The sequence below is a fragment of the Cryptomeria japonica genome, chromosome 2 (assembly GCF_030272615.1).
Source record: "Cryptomeria japonica chromosome 2, Sugi_1.0, whole genome shotgun sequence".
In the NCBI taxonomy this organism is placed as follows: Eukaryota; Viridiplantae; Streptophyta; class Pinopsida; order Cupressales; family Cupressaceae; genus Cryptomeria; species Cryptomeria japonica.
The window spans coordinates 65,710,969-65,733,688 of NC_081406.1; the positions used below are offsets into that span (position 1 = coordinate 65,710,969).

Below are 22,720 nucleotides of genomic sequence, written 5' to 3' on the forward strand. Positions count from 1 at the left end.
TTTTGCCCAAACCTTGACATTTTTGAAACACTTACTATTTGGGAAAATCTATTTTTGGCAGGATCTTCACAGGAAAACACTGAAAGCTGAATATCTCTGAAGATGTTGAAGACTGAACGTTCCTGAAGACCATTTCTAAATCCGGAAGAGTCAGAAGGCAGACAATTTGGGTCAAAAAAATGGTTAGGTTTGGAACTCCTATTCTAGAAGAGGAAAGCATGCAAAATCATCCAAGTCTAGAAATTCACATCAATCCACCAATGTCATCCTGATCCGAAAATGGCCTGAAATTTGACTCAATCTGGAAATTTGGAAGATCTTCCAAAATCCAGAATTTGCATTATGATTCCTATGGACTTGAAACCTTTCTCAAACATCCTGACAATATATATGAAATATAACTTAAAGTATAAGAAAGGAAAAAGACATATTGAAGATGCCACTTATACTTAAATGTTATATTTCATATCTATATCCTGACGAAGAGCCTGGAACTTGTGAAAAAAATCCATGTATCCATGGACAAAGCCAAAATGCGCCCAAGGCTGGATTGGGGCGCTGAATCCAAGAAGGCATTCACAAGTGGGAAAATCCGCCAGTCCATGGACAAAGTGAAAATGCGCCCAAGGCTGGACTGGGGCGCCAAAACCAAGATGCCATTCATAGGTGGAAAAATTCACCAGTCCATGGACAAAGTGAAAATGCGCCCAAGGCTGGACTGGGGCGTCAAAACCAAGATGCCATTCACAAGTGGAAAAATCCGTTAGTCCATGGACAAAGCGAAAATGCGCCCAAGGCTGGGTTGGGGCGCTGAATTCAAGAAGGCATTCACAAGTGGAAAAATCCATGAATCCATGGACATGATGAAAATTCCGCCCAAGCTAAAAGATTGAAATTTTGCCTAAGGCATGGAATCCGAGGAGTCAGGAGGAATAAAAAAACAAAATTCCCCTCGGGCAAATTTTTGAATTTGCTATTTTTGGTCACCGAATCTCGACAAAGTGGAGAAAATTTTATAGATTCGGAATCGTGGCAGATTTCTCCATCCAATGAACTGACTCCTAAAAATAGGGATGTTGAAAAGGAGACATGGACAATTCACAAAGTAATGGAAATTCCTTCCTTGAGGACATAATTCCAGGAAAGGTGAAAAATTGACTATTCAGGAAAGGTGAAAAATTGACTAAGTGTTGGAAATTCCTTCCTTCATGACAGAGTTCCTAAAAAAGGTGAAAATTTGGCCAAGTGTTGGAAATTCCTTCCTTCATGACAGAGTTCCTGAAAAAGGTGAAAATTTGGCTAAGTGTTGGAAATTCCTTCCTTCACGTTGGAATTCTTGGAAATGTGAAAATTTGGCTAAGTGTTGGAAATTCCTTCCTTCAGGACAAAATTCCAAGCAAGGAAGAAATACACCCAAGGATGAATTGAACATAAAATTTCTAAGGCAAGGAAGGAATTAGGGATTGAACTGAACAAGAAATTTCCCCTCCAGGGAAAAAAATGAAAAATCCATTCTCGGGCATCAAATCACATCCAAATTTCAAAAGTTTTACAGATTTGGATTCATAGGAGAATTTTCTCTCTCCTGGACCACGGAACCCTAATTTGGAAATTTCCCTAAAAAATAGGAAATGTGCAGAATTGATGAAAAACCTTCTCTGAGCAAGGAAAGTTGAAGAGACTTCAAGAAAATTCTTACTGAATCGAATTTTCCCTCTCCAACAATTCCAGATGTGCAGGAGCGGATATACGACGACGGGGTCCACTTGCATGGCGAGGATTTATTGAACACGTGGCAGTAGAGTGGCGCATCATTACTGGAATATTTGACCAAATGGCGACCTGGTCATTGCATGTTGAGTTTATGGCAGATTCCTTTTGCATGCAGTCGCCGCATGTGGAAATGATGGATCATGTATAACATAATGGGGTGATTTTTGCATGGATGAATATTCAACGCATGTTGGGCGAATTTGAAGGAGGTGGTGCATTTAATGCGCAATGGATGCTATTTTGGGTACTTTTGAACTAATTGTATATGGGCATGATGGGTTATTAATTGGAGATTCCCACCTTGTTGCATCATGCGTGGAGAATCTTTTACGGAAAACCCTAATTAGGGTTTGCATGTAATCATGGCCCGAGGCCTATATAAAGGGGTGACCCCCTCATTTGTAGGAGGGGGGGAGCTTTGTATGAAATTGTTGCAATAAGTTTTTGAGAAAATAATAGTGAAACATTGTTCTCTGATGGTGTCCACTTGAGTTATTTTTTCAAAACTTGCATGGTTTCATCTTCCTCACTTAGATTAGAAGTAGTAAAGTGCTTTGATTTCAATGGAGAATGTAATGGTGTTTGATGAATTTCCATGGTTCATACTTTTTGTATCTTGCTGATTGTAAGTTGCAGTGTAAAGTTAGCCTGAGCCACTAAACTTGTGCTAAGTTCGGTTGTGGACAGTCGTTTGGATTGCACCGTTTTGGGTATTCAAATGCACTTTCTCGATTTGAATATCCTTCAATATCCTCAGAAGATTGCACCGGTTCTTGCGGAGTTGTAGTTGAACTTGGCGAAGCAGAGCTTGGTTTATTTGAAATTTGTCCACCAGAGCACTATTCATTGTTATCACTGCCCTTAGGAGTAGATTTAGATCCTTCTGAACCCTTTCCCTTTTACTTTCAGTTCATTTTAATCCATTCGAAGTAATAGCATCGCAGAATTGCCATATCCGATGATGGAGTTCCAGCCACAGCAAAGAAGTGAAAGAACGATGCACACGTAAGGCCCCTTGGATTACCTGCAATCACATCAACCAACTGAGTCACGTCCACCCATTGAAGGAACCTTGGAGTCGATTGTTTGAATTTCTTGCAATCTTAGCATGCAATCGTACTTTGATCAAGAGAGAGTGAAGTGACCGTTAGGCAACTTTATTTTGTGTTAGACGCTGTCCTAAAAAACATGTCAACAGGGCGCTGCCCCCAAACCCTCGTCGAAAAATATAGGGGGAAATTGTGCCGATGGAAGTAGGGAAAATTTAACCTCTGAGTCTGATTAGGCTCCATATAAAAGCTTAATTAGCATTGAAGAAATCTTGGTATTATACATTTTAGAGTTGTTAAAGTTTGAAACTATGAGTATGTGACATTTGTAATGTTTCAATTATGGCTCTTATGTTCTCTAAATGCATTAATTTCTTTATGTTTTTTTGTAAAACTACGGTTTTTTTTTTTTGCCGAGTCCTTGCCGAGTCTTTCACGAGTCTGAGTCCAAGTCCAAATTTTTGGTTTGCCGAGTCCGTGGCGAGTCCGAGTTTTTCAACTGTGATTTAAATAGCCCTCCCCTAGCCATCTTCTCGCTATCCCTAAAACAGAATTCTATTGTGCTGAAAATTTGGAGAAAAATTGTTTAATTATATAAGCACCTTGTTAGGATTTTGGTGATACCTTATTGTTATCAAAATATTCAAGGCTGAGCAAACAAAAAGAGCATAGCTGTCAATGCTAAAATCATTTTAGAGGTATTGGTGACATTTACTATCCATTAGTGGTGAGGATCCCTTTGCTTGACAACTCTTTCCTTAAATACTAGTGGTGGTGCCCTCTTTGACTTATGATTGGTTGGTATACCCTCTCATGGTTACCATCCAGAATAATTACTAGTGGTGGTGGTTGCGTCACTACATTATTGGTGGTGGTGCTCCTCTTACTCATTGGTGGTGAAGGTTGCCTATTGGTGTACTCATGAAATGGTGGGATATCAATTCAAATTTTTTACAAGAAAGTGGATAGCAATAATTATTTAAAGCTAATAGACTTTGTTGACTTGGTGGTCAACACCTCCTTGGGGACTTGTGACATGGCTTAACCGCCTCCCGTGGGTTGGGTTAAATCTGGTGTTTGTATTGGGCGTTGATAGTTCGAGCTTTTGGTGCAACAGTAAATGATTCCAACAATTGGTATTAGAGCTTTGGGTCACGGGTTCAAGTCTCCTTTCAGTGGGTGTTGAGGAGGAGATTGTTGACTTGGTGGTCAACACCTCCTCGCGGACTCGTGACATGGCATAATCGCCTCCCGTGGGTCGCGTTAAATCTGGCGTTTGTATTGGGTGTTGATAGTTTGAGCTTTTGGTCAAATATATATTCAGTTGGATCTATACCTGATATTGATTATGCAGATGCTGAGCTGAAACATTCTTACTGATGAGTAGAATATGGGTGTAATTTGTAAATGATATGGTATTTAAACTTAAACACCAAAAATAACATATGTTTCTTTTTGGTTGACTATAATCGCTTCTATCCCTGATAGTGTTTATGAAGATGCATGCAAAATGGTACTGGTACATTCTGTCAATGTTCCTTGTGACTTTTTTTTAGTTTAGCTTTTGGAGGTACAAACTCTTTTAATTTCATCATGTCCACCATTTATGGAATTTTTTTAATATTGCTGTGGTTCTGAATAGCACGATTGCTGTGAAGCTTGGTAGTGATTCATTTGATATAGCTTTATTAGCAGTCTAGACTAGTATGGGAATAGCAACAGGGGAAAATTACTTATAACTCCTGGAATATTTGCTTTTATCACAATATTTTTTATTTGTAGTTTTTTTGTGTATCTGTATTACCTTTTGAATTGATAGAAAAGATTATGGGATATTCTTTGTACATTTGACTTAAGCTTTTCTGAACAATGTATGTTGTCTTTGGATAGGCTGTAGAAGTCAGCAGATTGATTAGCCTGTTGAAACCAGAACAATCTGAGGATATGGTTGTGTCGGCATGCCAGAAACTTGTTGCAATGTTTCAGGATTGTCCTGACCAGAAAATAATATTTTTTAGTCAGCATGGGTTAATGCCTTTAATGGAAATGCTTGAAGTGGCTAACAATCGTGTAAGTTCTCATCCTTTTCTTGCATAGATATTTGTGTGTGAATTCAAAACTCAAGCTTATGCTAGTGTAATGCCCCAAACATCTAAGATACCAAGCACCTTAGAAATTTCTTTTGTTAAACAAAATTCAAATGAATAGGATTTTAGATAGTTCGGATTTTTGGACTATTACACATATAGATCTGTTACATTGGAACTTCCAACTTTCAATGCCTTAAAAGGAAATTTTTTTGCTTGCAGGTTATAAATTCTGTGTTGCAAATTCTTAATCAGCTCATCAAAGACAATGCAGCTTTCCAAGAGAATGCTTGCCTTATTGGTCTTGTGAGTTCTATTTCTTCTGCAAGGAAAATGCTATTTTAAAATGATTTGTACTGTTATATTGCTTCTCAACTGTATACACATTAAAATGTGGGGCTTAAAAATTTGATCTCCAGGTAATAATTGGTCTGGCTCTTAATTAATTTCTACTGCTTAAGTTGCAGATGTTTTGGATGATTTTTTTTGCAGATTCCAGTTATCATGAAGTTTGCTCAACCGGACAACTCAAGGGAAATCCGTATGCAGGCAGCATATTTTGTACAACAGTTGTGTCAAACAAGGTGTGATATATTTCCTTATCTTTTGCACAAGTTATATCACATCTTCATTAGTGTACATTTGTTTTGAAGCTGATGAACTGTCAAAATTTGCTCTCCATGGCATTTCATTGTCCCTGGGGACAGTCCACTGACATTGCAGATGTTCATTGCATGTGGGGGGTTGCCTGTGTTAGTTGGGTTTCTGGAACCAGATTATGCGAAGTACAGGTTGGGCTGCCCAACACCTTCAGGATAGTTAATAATTCTTCAGTAATTTTGAGCCATGCTTTTTTACACGGATTTTCTCATAGTGATCTTTTTTTCCTGGGTTTTGTTTTTGTAGGGAAATGGTACATTTGGCAATTGATGGCATGTGGCAAGTCTTCAAGCTCCAGAGTCCTACTCCCAGGAATGATTTCTGTCGAATATCTGCTAAGAATGGCATCCTAATTAGGCTCGTTAATACCCTTCACAACTTGAATGAAGCAACACGACTTGACTCCGCAGCTGGTGGTGGTGCAACTTCTTCTCTAACAGATGGTGTTACACAACAATCACGGTCAGGTCCACTTGAGCCTTTCCGTCATGCTCTGGGATATCGTGATGCAGCTCAACCATTCTCTGGTCAGCTAGATCCTGCAAAGGTTAGGTCTGGGCCTCTTGACCCCCACTATATGCCAACAGTAACTCTAGAGCCTTCACAGATGTCGATATCACAGTCTCAAAGGTCAGATTTAAGTCATTTTGATTCAAGATATAGCCCAGGTCAAACAGAAAAGTCACATTCAGCGTCAGGAGTATTAGAACCTTCATTAGTTACTAATTCCTCAGAGCCTGCAGAAAATGTTTTGTCTTCCATGGGAAAAGAACCACTGTTAGGTTTGTCTAAGGATCATGAACAGTTTGATTCAGGACGTCAAGAGCCCTCTCGCTTTGATGCTGATACAGTAAGGCAACACCGAGGAACGCTATCAGCACAAAGATTTAGCACGGATCAGTCATGGAAACAGATTCCTCGGTCTTCAAATGGGCTAGCTGGAACTGCACAAATTTCATCATCTCAGCATGAGTCGGTGCAGCCGTTGATGAGCCTATTGGAAAAGGAACCACCCTCTAGGCATGTATCAGGCCAGCTTGAATATATTCGTTATCTCTCAGGAGGGTTTGAAAGACATGAAAGTATCTTGCCTCTTCTAGAACATGCATCAGCAGAAAGAAAGACAAATGGTGAACTGGATTATCTAATGTCTGCATTTGCAGGTACTAACTATTTTTGTTTTCTTTAGGATAGTTAAGGTTCTGTTTAATTTAATGAATATAAGTAAAGATTATGTATGGATAGCTTTTAATTGGAACCTTCTGATTGAAATGCTGTGGTCGACTTGGATTCTGTTTAATATGTGTACACATGTTTAGTTTTATCATTCCTGCATTTATGCATTGTCTGCTTTAACATGGCCTTGGAGTGCAGTGTCTGTGTCTAGAAATATAGTTATAGTATGAAACATAAAACAGCTGTTTAAGGTATCTCTGTATAAGGGTTTTATTCTCTAACTTGTCACTACATTATGAACTGCTGTCTAGTATCTTTTTAACAAAATGACAAGTCTGAATATTCCATTACTTTTGGAAAGTCCTACAGAGGTTCACACTTCTTGTCATTTTGATGATGTTTGTATAAACGACTGTCAAGACTGTCATTGCTAATTTGCTAACAATTCAATAGCTTGTTAATGTGATTGGAATTCTTATAATTTATTTATTCTCTCCTTTATCAATTCAATATATTTGATTTGATCTATCTGAAGGACTACTGCCATAAATGGAAAGTTACCAACTCATGTAGAACAGAATGTGCAAAAAATTTCATTGCCACTGTAAAGATGAGGGTTTTCCAATTTTCTATCTTAATTGACATTAAAGCATCTACACTGTTTGTATGTCTTATTATTTTTCTCATGGTCACGGCAGCAGTTCTCTGTGTTGCTTTGAAAATTCGAGGAAGACTTATACATGGCTCATTAATCTCAACATTTAGCATTTACAATTGAATGTGTATGCTTTTCTCAGCAATATCTACACTGTCATTGGCTTTTAGGAAGGTTTGTTGCCTGCTTAGTTTCACTTTTTTGTTGAGATGCCATTTTATAGTCATAACAGTAGGTGCATTATTTACTACCACATTGTGACCAGCACCCAATCAATGAATGCAAATTTGAGCTTGTGTTTTAAGCCCAAATCCAAAATTCAATTTATTTTTCAGTTAAGACTCCTTTTTCTGTCATATCGCTTGAAGATGATTTGCCTATTACCAGCGAAGGTATTGACTTAATGCCATCCTTTTGGGACAAGATTCTTAGATGATTTGCCTATTTCCAGCGAAGGTATTGACTTAATCCCTTTGCTTGAACATACTGATTCTTAGCTGAAAGTAGTTCCAGCGCTGAGGAAATGCTAGCATTTGCACTCAGCAAAGAATGGGACTGTTTCTATCCCTGGAGATAATCTGTTTCAGTATATGTTATCGGTACCTTGTGTGTCCAATATGATAAAAAATAAATTCTTTAGCACTAGATTTGTGTGACCATCAGAAATTTGTAGACATTTATTACATGTTTGTGATTGTTGATTGTGTCTTTTGTTAATTATTCGTCATTTGTAAAAACTTTAAGTTGTCAATTCAGAGTTCGAGTTTTCTGGTATGCTATTATTTTTCTATAGGGTTTGGTACCGATATATTCAGCCTTAGACTATATAATATTATTAAATAAATAATACAGCGCATAAAGGATATAAATAATATATATAGTTTATAAATTTTTGTTCAAAAATTGGGAAGAGCTTTGTTGCCCGTTTTTCTGTGCTGCAACACTTGCCTTTCGGATTTGATTGTGACTCCTCCAAAGCTTGGTGTGCCTTAGACTATATAATATTACTAAATAAATAATACAGCGCATAAAGGATATAAATAATATATATAGTTTATAAATTTTTGTTCAAAAATTGGGAAGAGCTTTGTTGCCCCTGTTTTTCTGTGCTGCAACACTTGCCTTTCGGATTTGATTGTGACTCCTCCAAAGCTTGGTGTGGATGACGATATCTTTTTTGATGATTTGCAGATTTTTTCCAATTTAATGAGCAATGCATGTTCCTTAACCTTATGATCACTAAGATCATGATGTGGGAAAGTTGAGAGCATATGGTGAAAAGGGTTAGGCTGATATTATAATAAAATGCTTGTTGGTGGCAAGTTGTAAAACTCAATATTGCATTATTATAAAATTTGGAAGTAATGAAATACTTCTTCTAGTGGCAAACCTTATAGGATTACAAACTGATAATTGAAAATAATTGAAGCCAGTTCTGGCGGCAAGCCTTCTAGAACAAATTACGAAATTATTATCAAATCTAGTGGTGAAACACATCAAATAAAATTATGATGCGAGAAATGAAAGTGAACTTCTAATGTCGTGGTGGCATAGCCTGGCAGACTCGAAATGTTCTATTCTAAACTGGCAGTAAACCTTCCAGTTCTATACAAATAAATATTAAATATGTAAACTAAGGTTTTACAAATTATTACTGATATTACAGCTACTGCCCTAAATAATTTGTTATTTGCATCAGCAAACAAGTTAGTGCATGAGCCAAAAAAAAAGAAATAAATTATCAAACCTCATTGTTGGTACAGCCGAATGTAGACTGTACGGAACACCTGTGAAAGATAACATTGCTGTTCCTAGTTCTGTGGCTGATATCCAAATAGAAGTGGCTACTCTAAATCAAACGTTTTTCCATATTTAAGTCTCACCTTACCTCATATAAATTTTAGGTGCTTCAAACCAAAGTTAGTAACTTTATAAAGTATGACAACCTCTTTATTATAAGCAGCAAATTAAAAGCAGCAGCTGGGCCTGTGGTATAGTACAGCGAGCCTAACCAAAAAATATGTTAAAATATTAATAGGTAACCAATCCATTAAAAGATTGCCTATACATTACATCAAAATAATATATTGAAACCAACTCCATCCGGAACTAAAAACTGTCAAAAACAAAAATTGGAAACTTCCCATACACAAACTCTAAAAACTCACACTAAATTGTAATATTTGCTAAAAAACTGACACAACTAAAATGACTGAAATTGTAGAACTTTATGCAACTGATTAACTCAATAGTAATCATAATAAAATTACTGAAATGAATAGGAGGATTTTTGTTTTAGGGTAGAAAAGATGAACAATATTAAATCTCAAGAGAATTGAATTTGATAATTTGAATTGCTCATCCTCTCCACTCAACTCATAGTTGAACTACTCGCCAAAACCAAAATCTCGCCAAGGCCTGAAAAAAAAACTCGGGAAAAACTCGGCTAGTACTCAACAAAAACTCGGCCAAAAACTCGGGAACTTAAAATTTTTGCTTAAATTTAATTAGAAATGCATTTTTTTGCAAAATTCAGTGAGAAGATGCATCCAATGAGTCAATAAATGAGAATACAAAAGAAACAAGCTGAGTCTAGATATATTTAAACGCAAAGTGGGTACAAAATCGCATCCTCACGAGGAATGCTGATGGCTGGAAGCAAAATAGTAAATAGTATTTGTAAAACTAAAAGTAAATACATCATTACAATTGCATCTTCCTCTTCCCAGCTCTAGCAAAAACTAAGGGAGAGGTAGACTAGAGGGTCTAGTCCTAGAAGTCTGCACAGGGCGTGACTGTGCCTCCTCACTCGGTATGTCCGACTCAGTTTGTGGCTCGTCCTCCATCCTGGATGTAGCTCTGCCTCTAGCTTCTACTGGCATTGGCAATGACTCCTCATCCTCCTCATCCTCCTCAATGTCATCCAGTGTGAAACCAAATCCACCCCCCTCCTCCATAGCCTGCCTCTCCAAATCATTGACGTCATCCTCTGTAAACAATGGAGGTTGCTCCTATGATGTCCAATCACTGTAAGGATCTATATCATCCAAATCCATGGGACCGGCTGCTGCTTCCTCTACCTTATGCGCAATCGAAGATTATATTGCACAAATCATTGAGGAGTTTTTGAGCTAACTTGCTCCAATTGCGCTCACAATCGGATGAACTACAAGGCTGACATAAGATTTTGAGGGCAAATTTTTTGAGATTTGGGGTATTTCCACCCCAACTTTGCCACCAAGCATCTGCAAAATAAAATTAGGTTGAGGGTAGCACCCCTTGCGGGGGTCTAAGGGTGAGAAAAAGAGGGGCTGAGAGATAGGTCTAGATCTTGGGGGAGAGAGGAGAGAGTGAGATGGAGAGTGGTAGAGAGGGGGATAGAGGAAGAGTGATAGGGAGGTAAATAGGTCTAAAATTCGGGGCAGATAAAGTGAGTGAGATTGAGAGAGCGAGAGAATGTTGATAGGAGCATACTAATTACTGAAATTTGACTAAGTCTGAAAATTTAAAAGATCTTCTAAAACCTAGAATTTGCATTATAACTCCTAGAGATCTGAAACCACTCTCAAACATCTTGCCATTATATACATGAAATATAACTTAAAGTATAAGAAACTTAAATGTTATATTTCATGTATATATTCTGATGAAGAGAATGAGACTGATTGGGAAAAAAAAAAGTTAATTTTTTGACGTGTTTGGGCCTCTTTTTTTAATGCAGCTGAGTTTTTTATAGAAACTCGCCGAGTTTTAGTGAAAAACTCGCCAAAAACTTTGCGAGTTTTTCCCAAGAACTCGACGAGTTTTTATGGTGAGTAAAAGTCGTAAAAACTCACCTTGAAGAAAAACTCGCGAGTTTTTAAGTACTTGCCGAGTAGAATTTTTGAGGAAAATGTATTTTCTTTTTTGTCCTTTTTCCTCCAACTTTATTTTTGAAAAGTGTCTACATTTTTTTTGAAGTAATATTACTTTTCTGCCACATTTGTAGTGACACTTTTTTCCACTTTCTCTACAACCACCTTTTTAATAATAAAACATAAATTGCCTTTCATTAGAAAAGTCATAATTTTAAAATTTTAAACAACATCAATTAGATTATTAAATTATTTCTGTTTCATCACCCCATTAGCCTATGTGAAATTAACTAATAGATTAAGGGTCTCCCAAAGGCTTACACTTGTAATGGGGACATGACAACAATTGATAACTAAATGTAAATGATGATTGAACATTGTTATAAAAATTACATATACATGCATGTTAAAAACAATTTACAATTTCTTCTTCCTTGTTTGCATTCTAGTGATATTTTGGGGCCAACTCCTTGAGTTGGATCTAGCTCAAGCCTCATAATACAAGGTCTTGGCTCCTCTTTTGGATCAACATGATCATCATCTCCTCTGATGTTGTTCAACCTTATAGTTTTTTCTTGTGTTGCACCATCCTTTGCTTCCCTCGCAATATCAACAATTTTTTTTCTGTAAACATGGGGGCATCCTAATCTTGTGTAGTATAGTTGCTATATGGATTAATCTCATCCACGTCAATTGGCTCCTAAGTAGTTGTGTCCCCCTTTCTTTTTCAAAGCTGAAGGTTATGATGTGCAAAGAGGATGTCATTGAAGTGCTTTTGTGTCTACTTGTTGCACTTTGTTGTTTTAATTGCCTCAAATAAACTCTATTTGCACTCACATCCATAAATGTTACAAGGTTGATACAAAATGTAGAGGATTGACTTTTGAGGATTTGTGGTATTTCTACTCCAATCTTTCCGCCAAGAAGTTGCCAAGAAAATATTGAGAAGTTTGTAAGCCAGCAATAGTTGTCATATATTTGTGGAGATTCTATTCTTTTGTTTCTTGGTGCTTGAGCGCTTCTCCTTCATCACAACCTTGTGTGTCATTCTCTTAATGCATGTTGATAGGCTCCCTACATCCTCCCCATTAATATCTACGAAATCCTTTGAGAAGAAGAATTTGTGGTTGAGACCATGCCCCATTACATGAATGGATTGATGGAGTTGATTGTTCCATCTTTGATCAGTTTTCCCACATGGGTTGAAATTTGTCATCTACTTTGTAGTAGTTTTGGATGGCCTCTTTGGCCTTGTCCGTGGCCTCATAAATATAATTCAGTAGGGTTTGCTCCCCATACACCAAGCACAGAACCCTTACTAAATGCTCCAACTCCTACAAACATATTAAAGTTACAACCTTATATAAGTTAGATGAATCTAGCCATGCCTTTCTCACAAACATTTGATTCAAAGACAAATGACAAATATTCCACAAGGTAAAGAAATTAATTGCAAACCGTGTTACATTTGCTTGCACAAGCTCTTTCCCCTTGGTGTGATCACCATGAAGTTGAGAACCCAAGGGTGATTGTAGATGTAATTGGTGATGATCTTGGCTTCTTGCACCACTAGTCTTACTCAATTAGTTTTGCCCATATCCTACAAGAGATAATCAAAGCCAGTGGGCAGCAGAATGGTTATAAAGCAATGTAAGGTTTGTCATCCAAATCAATTTTCGTACTGCTACATACCTGGTCACACACTAGTACTTGTCTCCCGCAATTAATTTTGTTTGCCCTTAAAAAGGAGATAAAGGTTGTAGGCAACACAAAGGTTGGTGCCTTTCCTAAAGTAGTCTCCCTATTGCTACATATGTTGTTGCATTATTGTTTATAACTTGCATCACATTTTCAATGCCTACCACGAGCACAATTTCCTCTAGCATTATACTCAAGTTCTCTGTATTCTTTACCTTATCTAGGTATCTATAAACATCAAAAATACCATATCAACATTTGAGTTTACTAGAAAGTTGATGAGGGTGTGGCTCCATCCATTTGTCCACCCATTTGAAAATATGGTGGATAGATACATGCTTTGCTATCTCCTTTGCTCTTCTATTATTGGTTTTGCATTTATGACACATTCTAGAGTGATGACCTATTTATGTCACATGGAGTGGGTGGCATGTACTTTTCCTTACATTTGTCAAAGCTGTGACCAAATTCTCTCAATATGGATTTTATGCCACATTGAAAGGAAGGTTGTCATAGAACTAAAAACTAGCACAAGTTGTCTGCTTATATTGCTTTTCCTTATATTGTATGGTATCTTCAAGTGAAGATTGTGATTTAAATGTTTTTCAAGGAACAAAAAAACTTTGTGGGTGGACTTTGCTTATGTTAGATGAAATGGATGTGCCTTGAAAATGTGGACAACAATTGAAGCCCACAATCTCTATCATATCCATCTTTGTTTCTTGTGATGTGTTAGTATTTATAAGTATTGCTATAGCTACGTTTGTCTATATCCTTTAAAACTTCTTTTGATTTTTCAATGCAAGCACCACTTTCATCTCTTGTTGTAGCTCATCCTTAGCATTGGGGCATAGTTTGATGTTGTGTCAACCAGTGATGTAAGACTCACAAGTTTTTTTGTTCTGCAATTTTTACAGCAAAAAACTCGTATAGAAAACTTGGCAAGTCTTTGGCTAAAACGCGGCTGCATAAAAAAAGACACCCAAATGCATCAATTTTTTTTTTTTTTTCGAAGGGCATAGCCTTTCAACCCCCACTTTCGCTCTGAGGGGAACGAATGTTTGTTCCCTTACAACCCCTCTATTGTAGGTTTTTCTCACATCTAACACCTTGTCATCATTATCAGTGCCTCCAGCATCTACATCCAGGATGGAGGTCAAGCCATAGCCTGTCATGTTGAGCAAGGTGGAGGAGCCATGCTGGACTCCTAGGACTAGACCCTCTAGTTATACCTCTTCCCTAGTTTTCAATAGAGCTGGGAAGAAGAAGATGTAAAATGTTTTGATGTACTATTTACTTTTAGTTTTACCAAAACAATTTGCTATTTTCATTTTGTGTCAGACTATCAACCATCAGCATTCCACATGAAGATGCCATTTTGTACCCAATTTGCACTTAAATTAATCAAATATAACTAGACTCAGCTTGCTTCTTTTATGTACTCATTTATTGACACATTGGATGCATCTCCTCATTGAATTTTGCAGAAACGTGCGTTTCTAATGAGATTTAAGCAATTTTATAAGTTGCCAATTTTTTTGTTGAATTTTTGCCGTCTCCCATTTTGGGCCCTGTCAAATTTTTGCCTAGTCCAATTTTTTCAACTATGGTGTCAACAATATGTGCAGGGTGGTACTTGGTGGCAGTCATGTTTAGCTTGCAAGGCGGTACTCATATTTAGCTTGCATTAGTTGGAAATAACAGTCTTCGTATGCTATGATTCCAAGCGGTGTCCTTTCTTCCAATGGTTCTAATGCTATGCTTGATCTTTTATTTATAAAATTCAGACTATTGCAATCACTGTTCTGGGTTGAGATTCAGTATAGGATCAGGATAAATATTGTCTGTAATCAGTTTATCATCTGAATCATATTAATGGTCGATGTGTATGAAGTCTAAAAATTTGATACTGCATATTTATATTTGTGCATTTCATATTAGAAATCCTTAGTGGGATATTTCAGTTTATAAGTGATCTTCCTTTAAATTTATTCTTCATTGGTTTCAGAATTATTACTCGATTTAAGCTTGTATTTTTTTAAAGTGTTTTCATGGAGTTTTTGTGGTGAAAAGGTTGACATTGTTTCAGATATTTCAGAGAATGGTAGAGATAATGGAACTGTTGAGTTGAGTTCAAAATTGTCACCAAAATCAAACAAAAAGAATGGACCGCCAGTGAGTGGAAATGGCACAGTTGCTGGGGAGGCAATTGCTTCCACATCTGGGCTTGCCTCACAGACAGCATCAGGTGTTCTCTCTGGGTCTGGAGTTCTGAATGCAAGGCCTGGGAGTGCAACATCATCGGGCATACTTTCTCAGATGGTACCAATACTTGATGCTGAAGTTGCAAGAGAATACTTGGTGAAAGTAGCAGACCTCCTGCTGGAATTTTCTCGAGCAGACACAACAGTCAAGCTAAGTATGTGCAGCCCAGGCTTGCTAGTTCGCCTCTTCCAGATGCTTAATAAGTTTGAATCTCCTATTCTTTTAAAGGTATGTCTTTTAGTCAATTTCCAAAATAATGGTACAGTTTACAAATTACAACCATGTCCAAGGGAATTATGCCATATTTCATAATTCAGTGATTGGGTTTGTTGAGTTCTTGCAGATTTTGAAATGCATCAATCAGTTATCAACTGATCCAACTTGTTTAGACTATCTGCAACGGGCAGATGCAATGAAGCATCTTATCCCTCACCTTGAGCATCATGATGGACATCTTGTTTCTCAAATACATAGTGAAGTAAGTTTCTAGAAGATTAAACTCCTTTGAACAATAACATCACTACATATTGTTAACTGTTTCTGTCAGACTGCTCGTAATTATTTATAGCCTGCCCAAACATATCATGCTTATTTCTGTTATTTTAAACATAATAATAATAATCAAAATGGTATTAATCGCTACTAATAATTAAATGGTCTTCCTGCATAAATCTTAAATGTTAAAGTTCTTCGTTATAAACTTTGTTTCTGGCCTATTCTTTTGGGAGGGGGGCTTGTTTTAATTTCCTAATTGCACATTTGATTTTAAACTATATCAGATGTGTACCTATGATATATAATTTATAATAATAATATTATGTAGAATATAAATATTTGCTTTGCAAGTCAATTTCTTGTTTCACATTCGATGACACATATAATGCAAGGTACACAATTATATTTTGTCTTGGCCATTTTCTTGACTAACCAAAATGGTTGCTACCATCTGATCATCTGTGTTTCAATTTCTGTATTCTGTCAAATTTCACATATATTTTTAAATCAATTACTTTTATATATATACTGTTTTACTAATTCTAACTTTCTGGGTTATCTGAAGGCACTCAATGCGTTATACAGTCTTTGTAAGATAAACAAGAGAAGACAAGAACAAGCAGCAGAAAATGGCATCATTCCACATTTAATGCACTTCATTGTTACAGACTCTCACTTAAAGCAGACTTCTTTGCCTTTACTCTGTGATATGGCTCATGCTTCTCGCTATACCAGGGAGCAACTGCGAATGCACAATGGCTTGGATGTTTATTTGAGCTTACTGGATGATGAAGTTTGGGCAGTGACTGCGCTGGACTCACTTGCAGTTTGTCTAGCTCATGATAATGATCATCGGAAAGTTGAGCAAGCATTGCTCAAGAAGGAAGCTGTCCAGAAGTTGGTCACTTTCTTTGAGCGTTGCAGTGAACAATCTTTTGTCCATATACTTGAGCCATTTCTTAAGATAATCACGTATGCTGCCCTCCATTTACATCTAGATTGATAGTTGTGGTGACATATCTATTAACATATTTTATTTAATTTTCCTTTTTACTAATAACAAGGGATGCTACTGCAGAAAATCTGCTCGTATAAATACAACACTAGCTGTTAATGGACTGACTCCATTACTTGTGGGAAGGCTTGATCATCAAGATGCGATTGCTCGACTCAATCTACTGAAGCTGATAAAGGTTTGTTTGTTTACTTTCTTGAAGAGATATAGTAGCAATTTGTTTCATTACCTTGGTTATTTTACTAGGGCTGGTTTGTCTGTCTAAAAGCCAATAGAAATGCTCCATCATGAAAATCCCCTCTGGTGAGAAAAAAGAAATAAATGAATGTGGCAGGACTTATGACAGTTCAAAAAAATGCTTGGATACGTAGATATGTAGGAAAGATTGTGTTTGGACTCCTAGAGCTTTTTGGATGGACACAATTTTTAGATTTGCAAGAAGGCTTTTTAGTTCCTTGACTATGGTGTTCAGTTGTGGATTTGTTTGGCAAATCAGGTTTGTTTGTGATTCAGTGTTTGATTCTTAAAGTCTACATGTTATCCTCTTTGATATTTCAGTTTTGCATGTTATTGATGTGATGAGTTTGCATGTTTTACTATGAGTTGGCAGTTTGATGGGCTATCTTTACCCATTGGTTGCATTGAAGACTCAGATGTGGACTGTCTATATCCACAGATCTTTAGTATTTATGTAGATTCATCAGTTGGCCTTGTTTGTGGTCATTCGCATATTGGTATGGTTTTTAGGGATGAGAGGATGGATGTTTTTGAGTACTTGGATCAATTGCTAGGACTTGTAGCATGTTGTTTATCTTCTAGTTTTAGATATCTTGATTCTAATTATTGTTGTTGTTATTGCAAGTGAAATATTTGATTGTGTTAGAGCCATAGATGATTGTCATTAAGGACATGGTTGTCACGATGCCACGTGTACCTTGGTATCATGGTTCAGTGGGAGTTATTGACAGTGATGTGGGTATTAGAATATTTAATTATATTTTAGTCACTTATATTTAATTCTTTTATTAATGGTCATTGAGCTTTTTGCTTTTTAGTTTGTTAAATGAAACTATTGCTTCTTTATTAAAGACACATAGTTAGCTTTTTATTATTTAGCTTTATTTAGCTTTTTAGTTTTCACTTAAACGATTTGTTCTTTTTTTAGAACATCGTATTGTAAACTTTATATATACAATTATATATTCTTGAATAGATCATTTAATTATTTGAGCAATAATTTTTCATGGTATCAAAGCATGGATGAAACTTTTGGAAAATTTGTAATTCGAAAATTTTTCCTATTGGTATTTTTTTAGTGAAATTTCTTATAAGTTTTTTTTCTGGGCAAATTTGTTTTTTTGTCCGATTTTCTTACAGGAGGGTTTTATAAAGAAGTGTAGGAGTTTTTCGCGACTGCAGGAGGTTTTTTTCTGCCATTTTTTTTGACGCGATTTTCTTTTTGGCCACTGCGTGCAAAGGGTTTTCTGATTTTTATTAGATGCGCGCAAAGGGTTTTCTGATTTTTATTAGATAGATTTTGCGATTTTGATGGAGCGCTTGTTTTACCATTTTGGCGCGAACTTTTGCAAAGGGTCGTGTTCTTTTTTTCGGCTTTGTGTTTTTTTTCGTGACGTTTTTTTTTTGGCCGCAGCCTTTTGGTTTTTTTCCACTATTTTTGGAAAAATCGTGTCGTGCTTTTGGCGCGTTTTTATTTGTTTTTACTCGCGCGTTTTTTGTGATTTTCAGTATGCGTCTTTAATAAAGAAGCAATAGTTTCACTTAATGAACTAAAAAACAAAAAGCTAAGTGACCATTAATAAAAGAATTAAATATAAGCTAAGTCACCACGTTCGCCGAATTTTCGGCTTCAAGTTCGAAATTCGGCGAACTTTTAAAAAATGTATGAAATTTGCAGAAATTTGTTTAAAATTCGCTGGATAACAGGTAGAGGTTTTGGCTGTCGGCAGATGACTAGTTCTCTGTTGCCACTGAGAGGTATGGGGGCCGTGGAAGAGCTACAGGTCGACGGTGTGCCTGGCCACCGGTAGGGTTTGAAGCCGCGTCGGAGACAAAGGATATAAACTTAAAATCTTGCCCGATATAATGTTGTTGTCCAATATAATGCTAACTAAAATGCACGATATAATGCTAACTAAAATGGCCGATTTGATTGACCTCCTATAATGAAAGCATTTTAGTATGATATTGTTGCCTGATATAATTTTAACCAATATTAAATATCCAATATACATTATTAATTAATATTAGTTGTCTAATATACATTATCAACCAATAATAATAATAATGTTAACTAATTCTTTCAAACACATATATCGAGAGGGCAACTCGGCGGTGGATTGGCTGGCAAACAGTGGAATTGATTGTGATGGACCAAAACAACTGTCTAATGTGGAGGAATTGCTGGACGGTCTGTTTTCGGTCCTTGCTGCAGATAAAGCCGGGATTCCAAGATCTGGAATCGGATAACAGAGATCATGTCTGAGATAGGAAGTGTGCATCGAGGTTAGGCGATATGGTATTAGTAACACGATTGCACATAGTGTTCGAGGTCTGTCAAATTTCAGATTCGCCATTGATTGGGAAGGCAAATTGATAAGGCGAAGTACAAATTGGAGGCTGTAACAGGACATTGACTCTTTGGCGGCAGGAACACATGGCACCTGAGCAGTTCATCAAGATGCCTAGAAATTGCAACCATTCAAAAAAAATATGTTTGCAGAATGAAAGATCCTATCAGGGTATGGACAAAATGCACTTGATTGATATCTCATATGGCTTTGACGGTGTTGGGAGAGGGTGTTTCCCTCACAGCCAGTATGCAAGTTGTATTGTCAGTCGGATCGCCTCAAGCTTCATTGGAAGGGGAGCATTGACGGAGGTCCACCGAGATCAGTATTTATCGAATCAATCAGGGATTCTTTTTTAGCACTCGGAAGAATGGGAGATCATCTAGGAATTATTTGTAAATGCAGCAAGATCGTCGGGTTGGAGGAAACGCCCTAAGAACAGGTGGAGCGGTTGTTTAAAAAGGCCAACGAGCAGGAGAAAGTCACAGTGATAGACATTTTGGGCCCTGACTATTGGGCCGGGGGACATGTTCACGACAGGCGTTTGATGGAGGATCTATTTCAGCCGATTATTCAGGTGTTGGGCCATCCCATCTCAGCCAATGGTATCCTGTGCAGGACAGTGGATGAAGGCATTTATCTTGAAGTTATGAGAGCCTTGGACGGAATAGTCTCTAGCCTAGCAGATGGTTGTATGCTGGGTATTTTGGCTTGCAGGCAGAGGGGAAGAAGAAGAAGATGCAGAAGGCCTGGACCATTTTCAAGGCAGGTATTGTTAAGGAGAATAGTATGGAAAGGTTTGAAGCTCTCCTCTAGGAAAATGTTGATCTCTTTCCTGATGGAGTAGGAGATAGGTTGGTGGCTATGGGCAATGGGATTAAGTATTTGTATAATTGATCCAAGTGGGATGTAGCCAAAGGAGTTCATCTCCTTCACCCTTTGTAAGGTTGTTTTTGAAGGAAATATAACGGGTACTGCCCCCTAGGCAAAACTTGATTAAAAAAAAATAAAAAAATAATAATGTTAACTAATATATTAATATTTATTATAAAAGTTGTCAGATTTAACATTAATATATTAAAAAATAAATATTTTAAATTATTTAATTCAAAATTTTAATTATTTATTTATAAAATCTGATAAATTTAAATTAAAATATATAAATTAAATTAAACAAATTTAATATTGTTTGTTCTGATATTTTTTAGATATATTATTTATATTTTCTAAAAAATAAAATTTATATAAAGCGAATTTAATGGCAAGGTTTTTTTTCGAATTTTTTCCTCTTGCCGAATTTCATCCGAATATTATTGTTGGCAAATTTGAACTCGAACTCAAATGCGGTGACTTAGAATATAAGTGACTAAAATATAATTAAATATTCTAATACCCTTCCTTAATGGTCATTCTATCAACTAACTACCCTACAGAAGACACTGCAGGTCTTTTGATCACAAACAAAAAGAACACTTTGTTGTGGCGGAGACCCTCCCAGGATCTGCGAAGTGCTAATGACCAAGATTACCAGAACCCATCCAACCTGATGTTGGGTAACCAAATGGAAACTTGGAACTACGATTTTGAGGAAAAATCGACAAACCCTCCAAAACTGAAGTTACAAATTATCATTTTTTGTGGAAAAAAAATGGTAAAAACCCTAAACAGGAACAAACACCCTGAAAGGATTTTTGACGAAAAAATTGAACAAAACCCTTAAATGTCGCATGACAAATCCCCAAACATCACGTGGTAAAACACCAGACATCACACGACAAAACATCAAACATCATGCGACAAAACACCAGACATCACGTGGTAAAACAACACTCCTTGATTTTTGAGGAAAAAACAAGCAAAACCTCCCATGATTTTTTGTGGAGAAAAATAAAAAAACCCATCTGATTACAAAATAAAAAAGAATAGAAGGCTGACTCCTCTTCAGAACGCTCTGCAGCATGAGCTTGCACCTGCTCCTGAGACCCTCCTTGGTTGGACTTTTGATCAGCCAACCTCTTTCTGCAAATTTTTTAGATATGCCCAAGTCCACCACAATAGTGACACGTGAAGTTCTTCATGAACCCTTCCTCAGAGTTGCGCTGTCCTTTCTGCTGAGTGGACTCACCTTTGCCTTTGTCCTTGGTAGTAAGCACTTGTTTCGTACTGACATTTTTACTGCCAAATTGTTGCTTCCATCTATCTTGTTGTAGAGATCAGGAAACTTTAGATCAACACTAGTAGAAGAGATATTGAGCGTGTCAATGAAACACATGTAAGATCGGGGTAGGCTTTTCAGCGTGATCGCTACCATATCCTCTTCCTCCATGGTGTGGCTAATAGCTTCCAACTTGTCATGAATCTCCTTGATATTCGTAAGATGTGCCTGGATAGATATCTTTTCATCCATCATGATAGAAAACAACACGTTCTTTAGAAAGAAAGCTCGGCTCTTGTCGGATGTTTCATGAAGATCCTTCAAGAGATCCCAGATCTCTTTAGCTGTTTTCCCTGAAGGCACCTGAGGGAGTTGATCATCTATGACAGATAACTTGATAAGCATGAGAGCCTCTCAATTTTTCGCATCATGTTTGTCTTGGTTTTCACCTGCCACTGCAGGACGAGAAGCCGTGCCTAGAACAATCGGATCAAGGCAACAATACTCAAAAATTGAGAGCATCCTCTACTTCTAGGTATTGTAGTTTTGGCCATTGAACTTTTGATTGCTTTCCAACCTGACATTTGTCAATGACACCATCCCTCTCGTTTTTATGTAGGAAAAACAAGGTAGGAAAAACAAGGTCAAACTCCAAATTAAAAAAAAAATCTGATTTTTCTGGCATGGAACTCAATGCATGAATCCCAATGTGATGAAATCTGAAAAACGCTGAAATTTTTCTGCAAACCTAGAAATTTTTTTGAAAACCCAGAAATTTTCAGGAAACACCCAAAAAGTTACACTGAAAAACACTAGTTGCAGGAGTAGCAGATCAGAAAAAAACCGTCCACAGGGTCCAGAATAAATTAACATGTGTACTTTTGATTCTCTATCCGTCTGCTTGTTACTTCAACATGCAATCAAACTTACAAAATTCAGTTGAACAAGAACATTTTCTTGATAGTTGAGAATGATTTGATACCATTTTCTATGTTGCCTTTGTTAGTTTTAGCAATCAGATTAGCAGTATAGAACAGAAAATCAGAATGCAAAGTAAATCATACGCATAACACACATGTATCCTAGGAAAACCTCCCTCTTGGAGGTGAAAAACCCAGCAACAACTATCTCAGATTGTATTATATTAACCACAGAGCAGATTTACAAGACAACCTTCTAGGTCACAAGCACAACTTATCTGAGATATAACAATTTGAAGAATCAAATCCCTGTAGCTCAATTTGGCAGCC

At 36.9% G+C, this 22,720-nt stretch overlaps 1 protein-coding gene across 3 annotated transcripts in view; it reads left to right on the top strand.

Annotated features, from left to right (window-relative positions):
- Positions 1-22,720, top strand: part of LOC131060528 (MAP3K epsilon protein kinase 1) — a 138,521-nt gene that overhangs the window by 102,423 nt on the left and 13,378 nt on the right. For 2 of the 3 annotated variants that reach the window (XM_057993774.2, XM_057993776.2), the window contains 9 exons: positions 4,713-4,892; positions 5,132-5,215; positions 5,402-5,493; positions 5,617-5,700; positions 5,816-6,732; positions 15,042-15,445; positions 15,561-15,695; positions 16,278-16,684; positions 16,791-16,905. In XM_057993774.2, coding sequence (XP_057849757.2) covers positions 4,713-4,892; positions 5,132-5,215; positions 5,402-5,493; positions 5,617-5,700; positions 5,816-6,732; positions 15,042-15,445; positions 15,561-15,695; positions 16,278-16,684; positions 16,791-16,905 — 2,418 coding nt within the window. The remainder of the gene's footprint in view (positions 1-4,712; positions 4,893-5,131; positions 5,216-5,401; positions 5,494-5,616; positions 5,701-5,815; positions 6,733-15,041; positions 15,446-15,560; positions 15,696-16,277; positions 16,685-16,790; positions 16,906-22,720) is intronic. The other variant, XM_057993775.2, reaches the window with a different exon arrangement.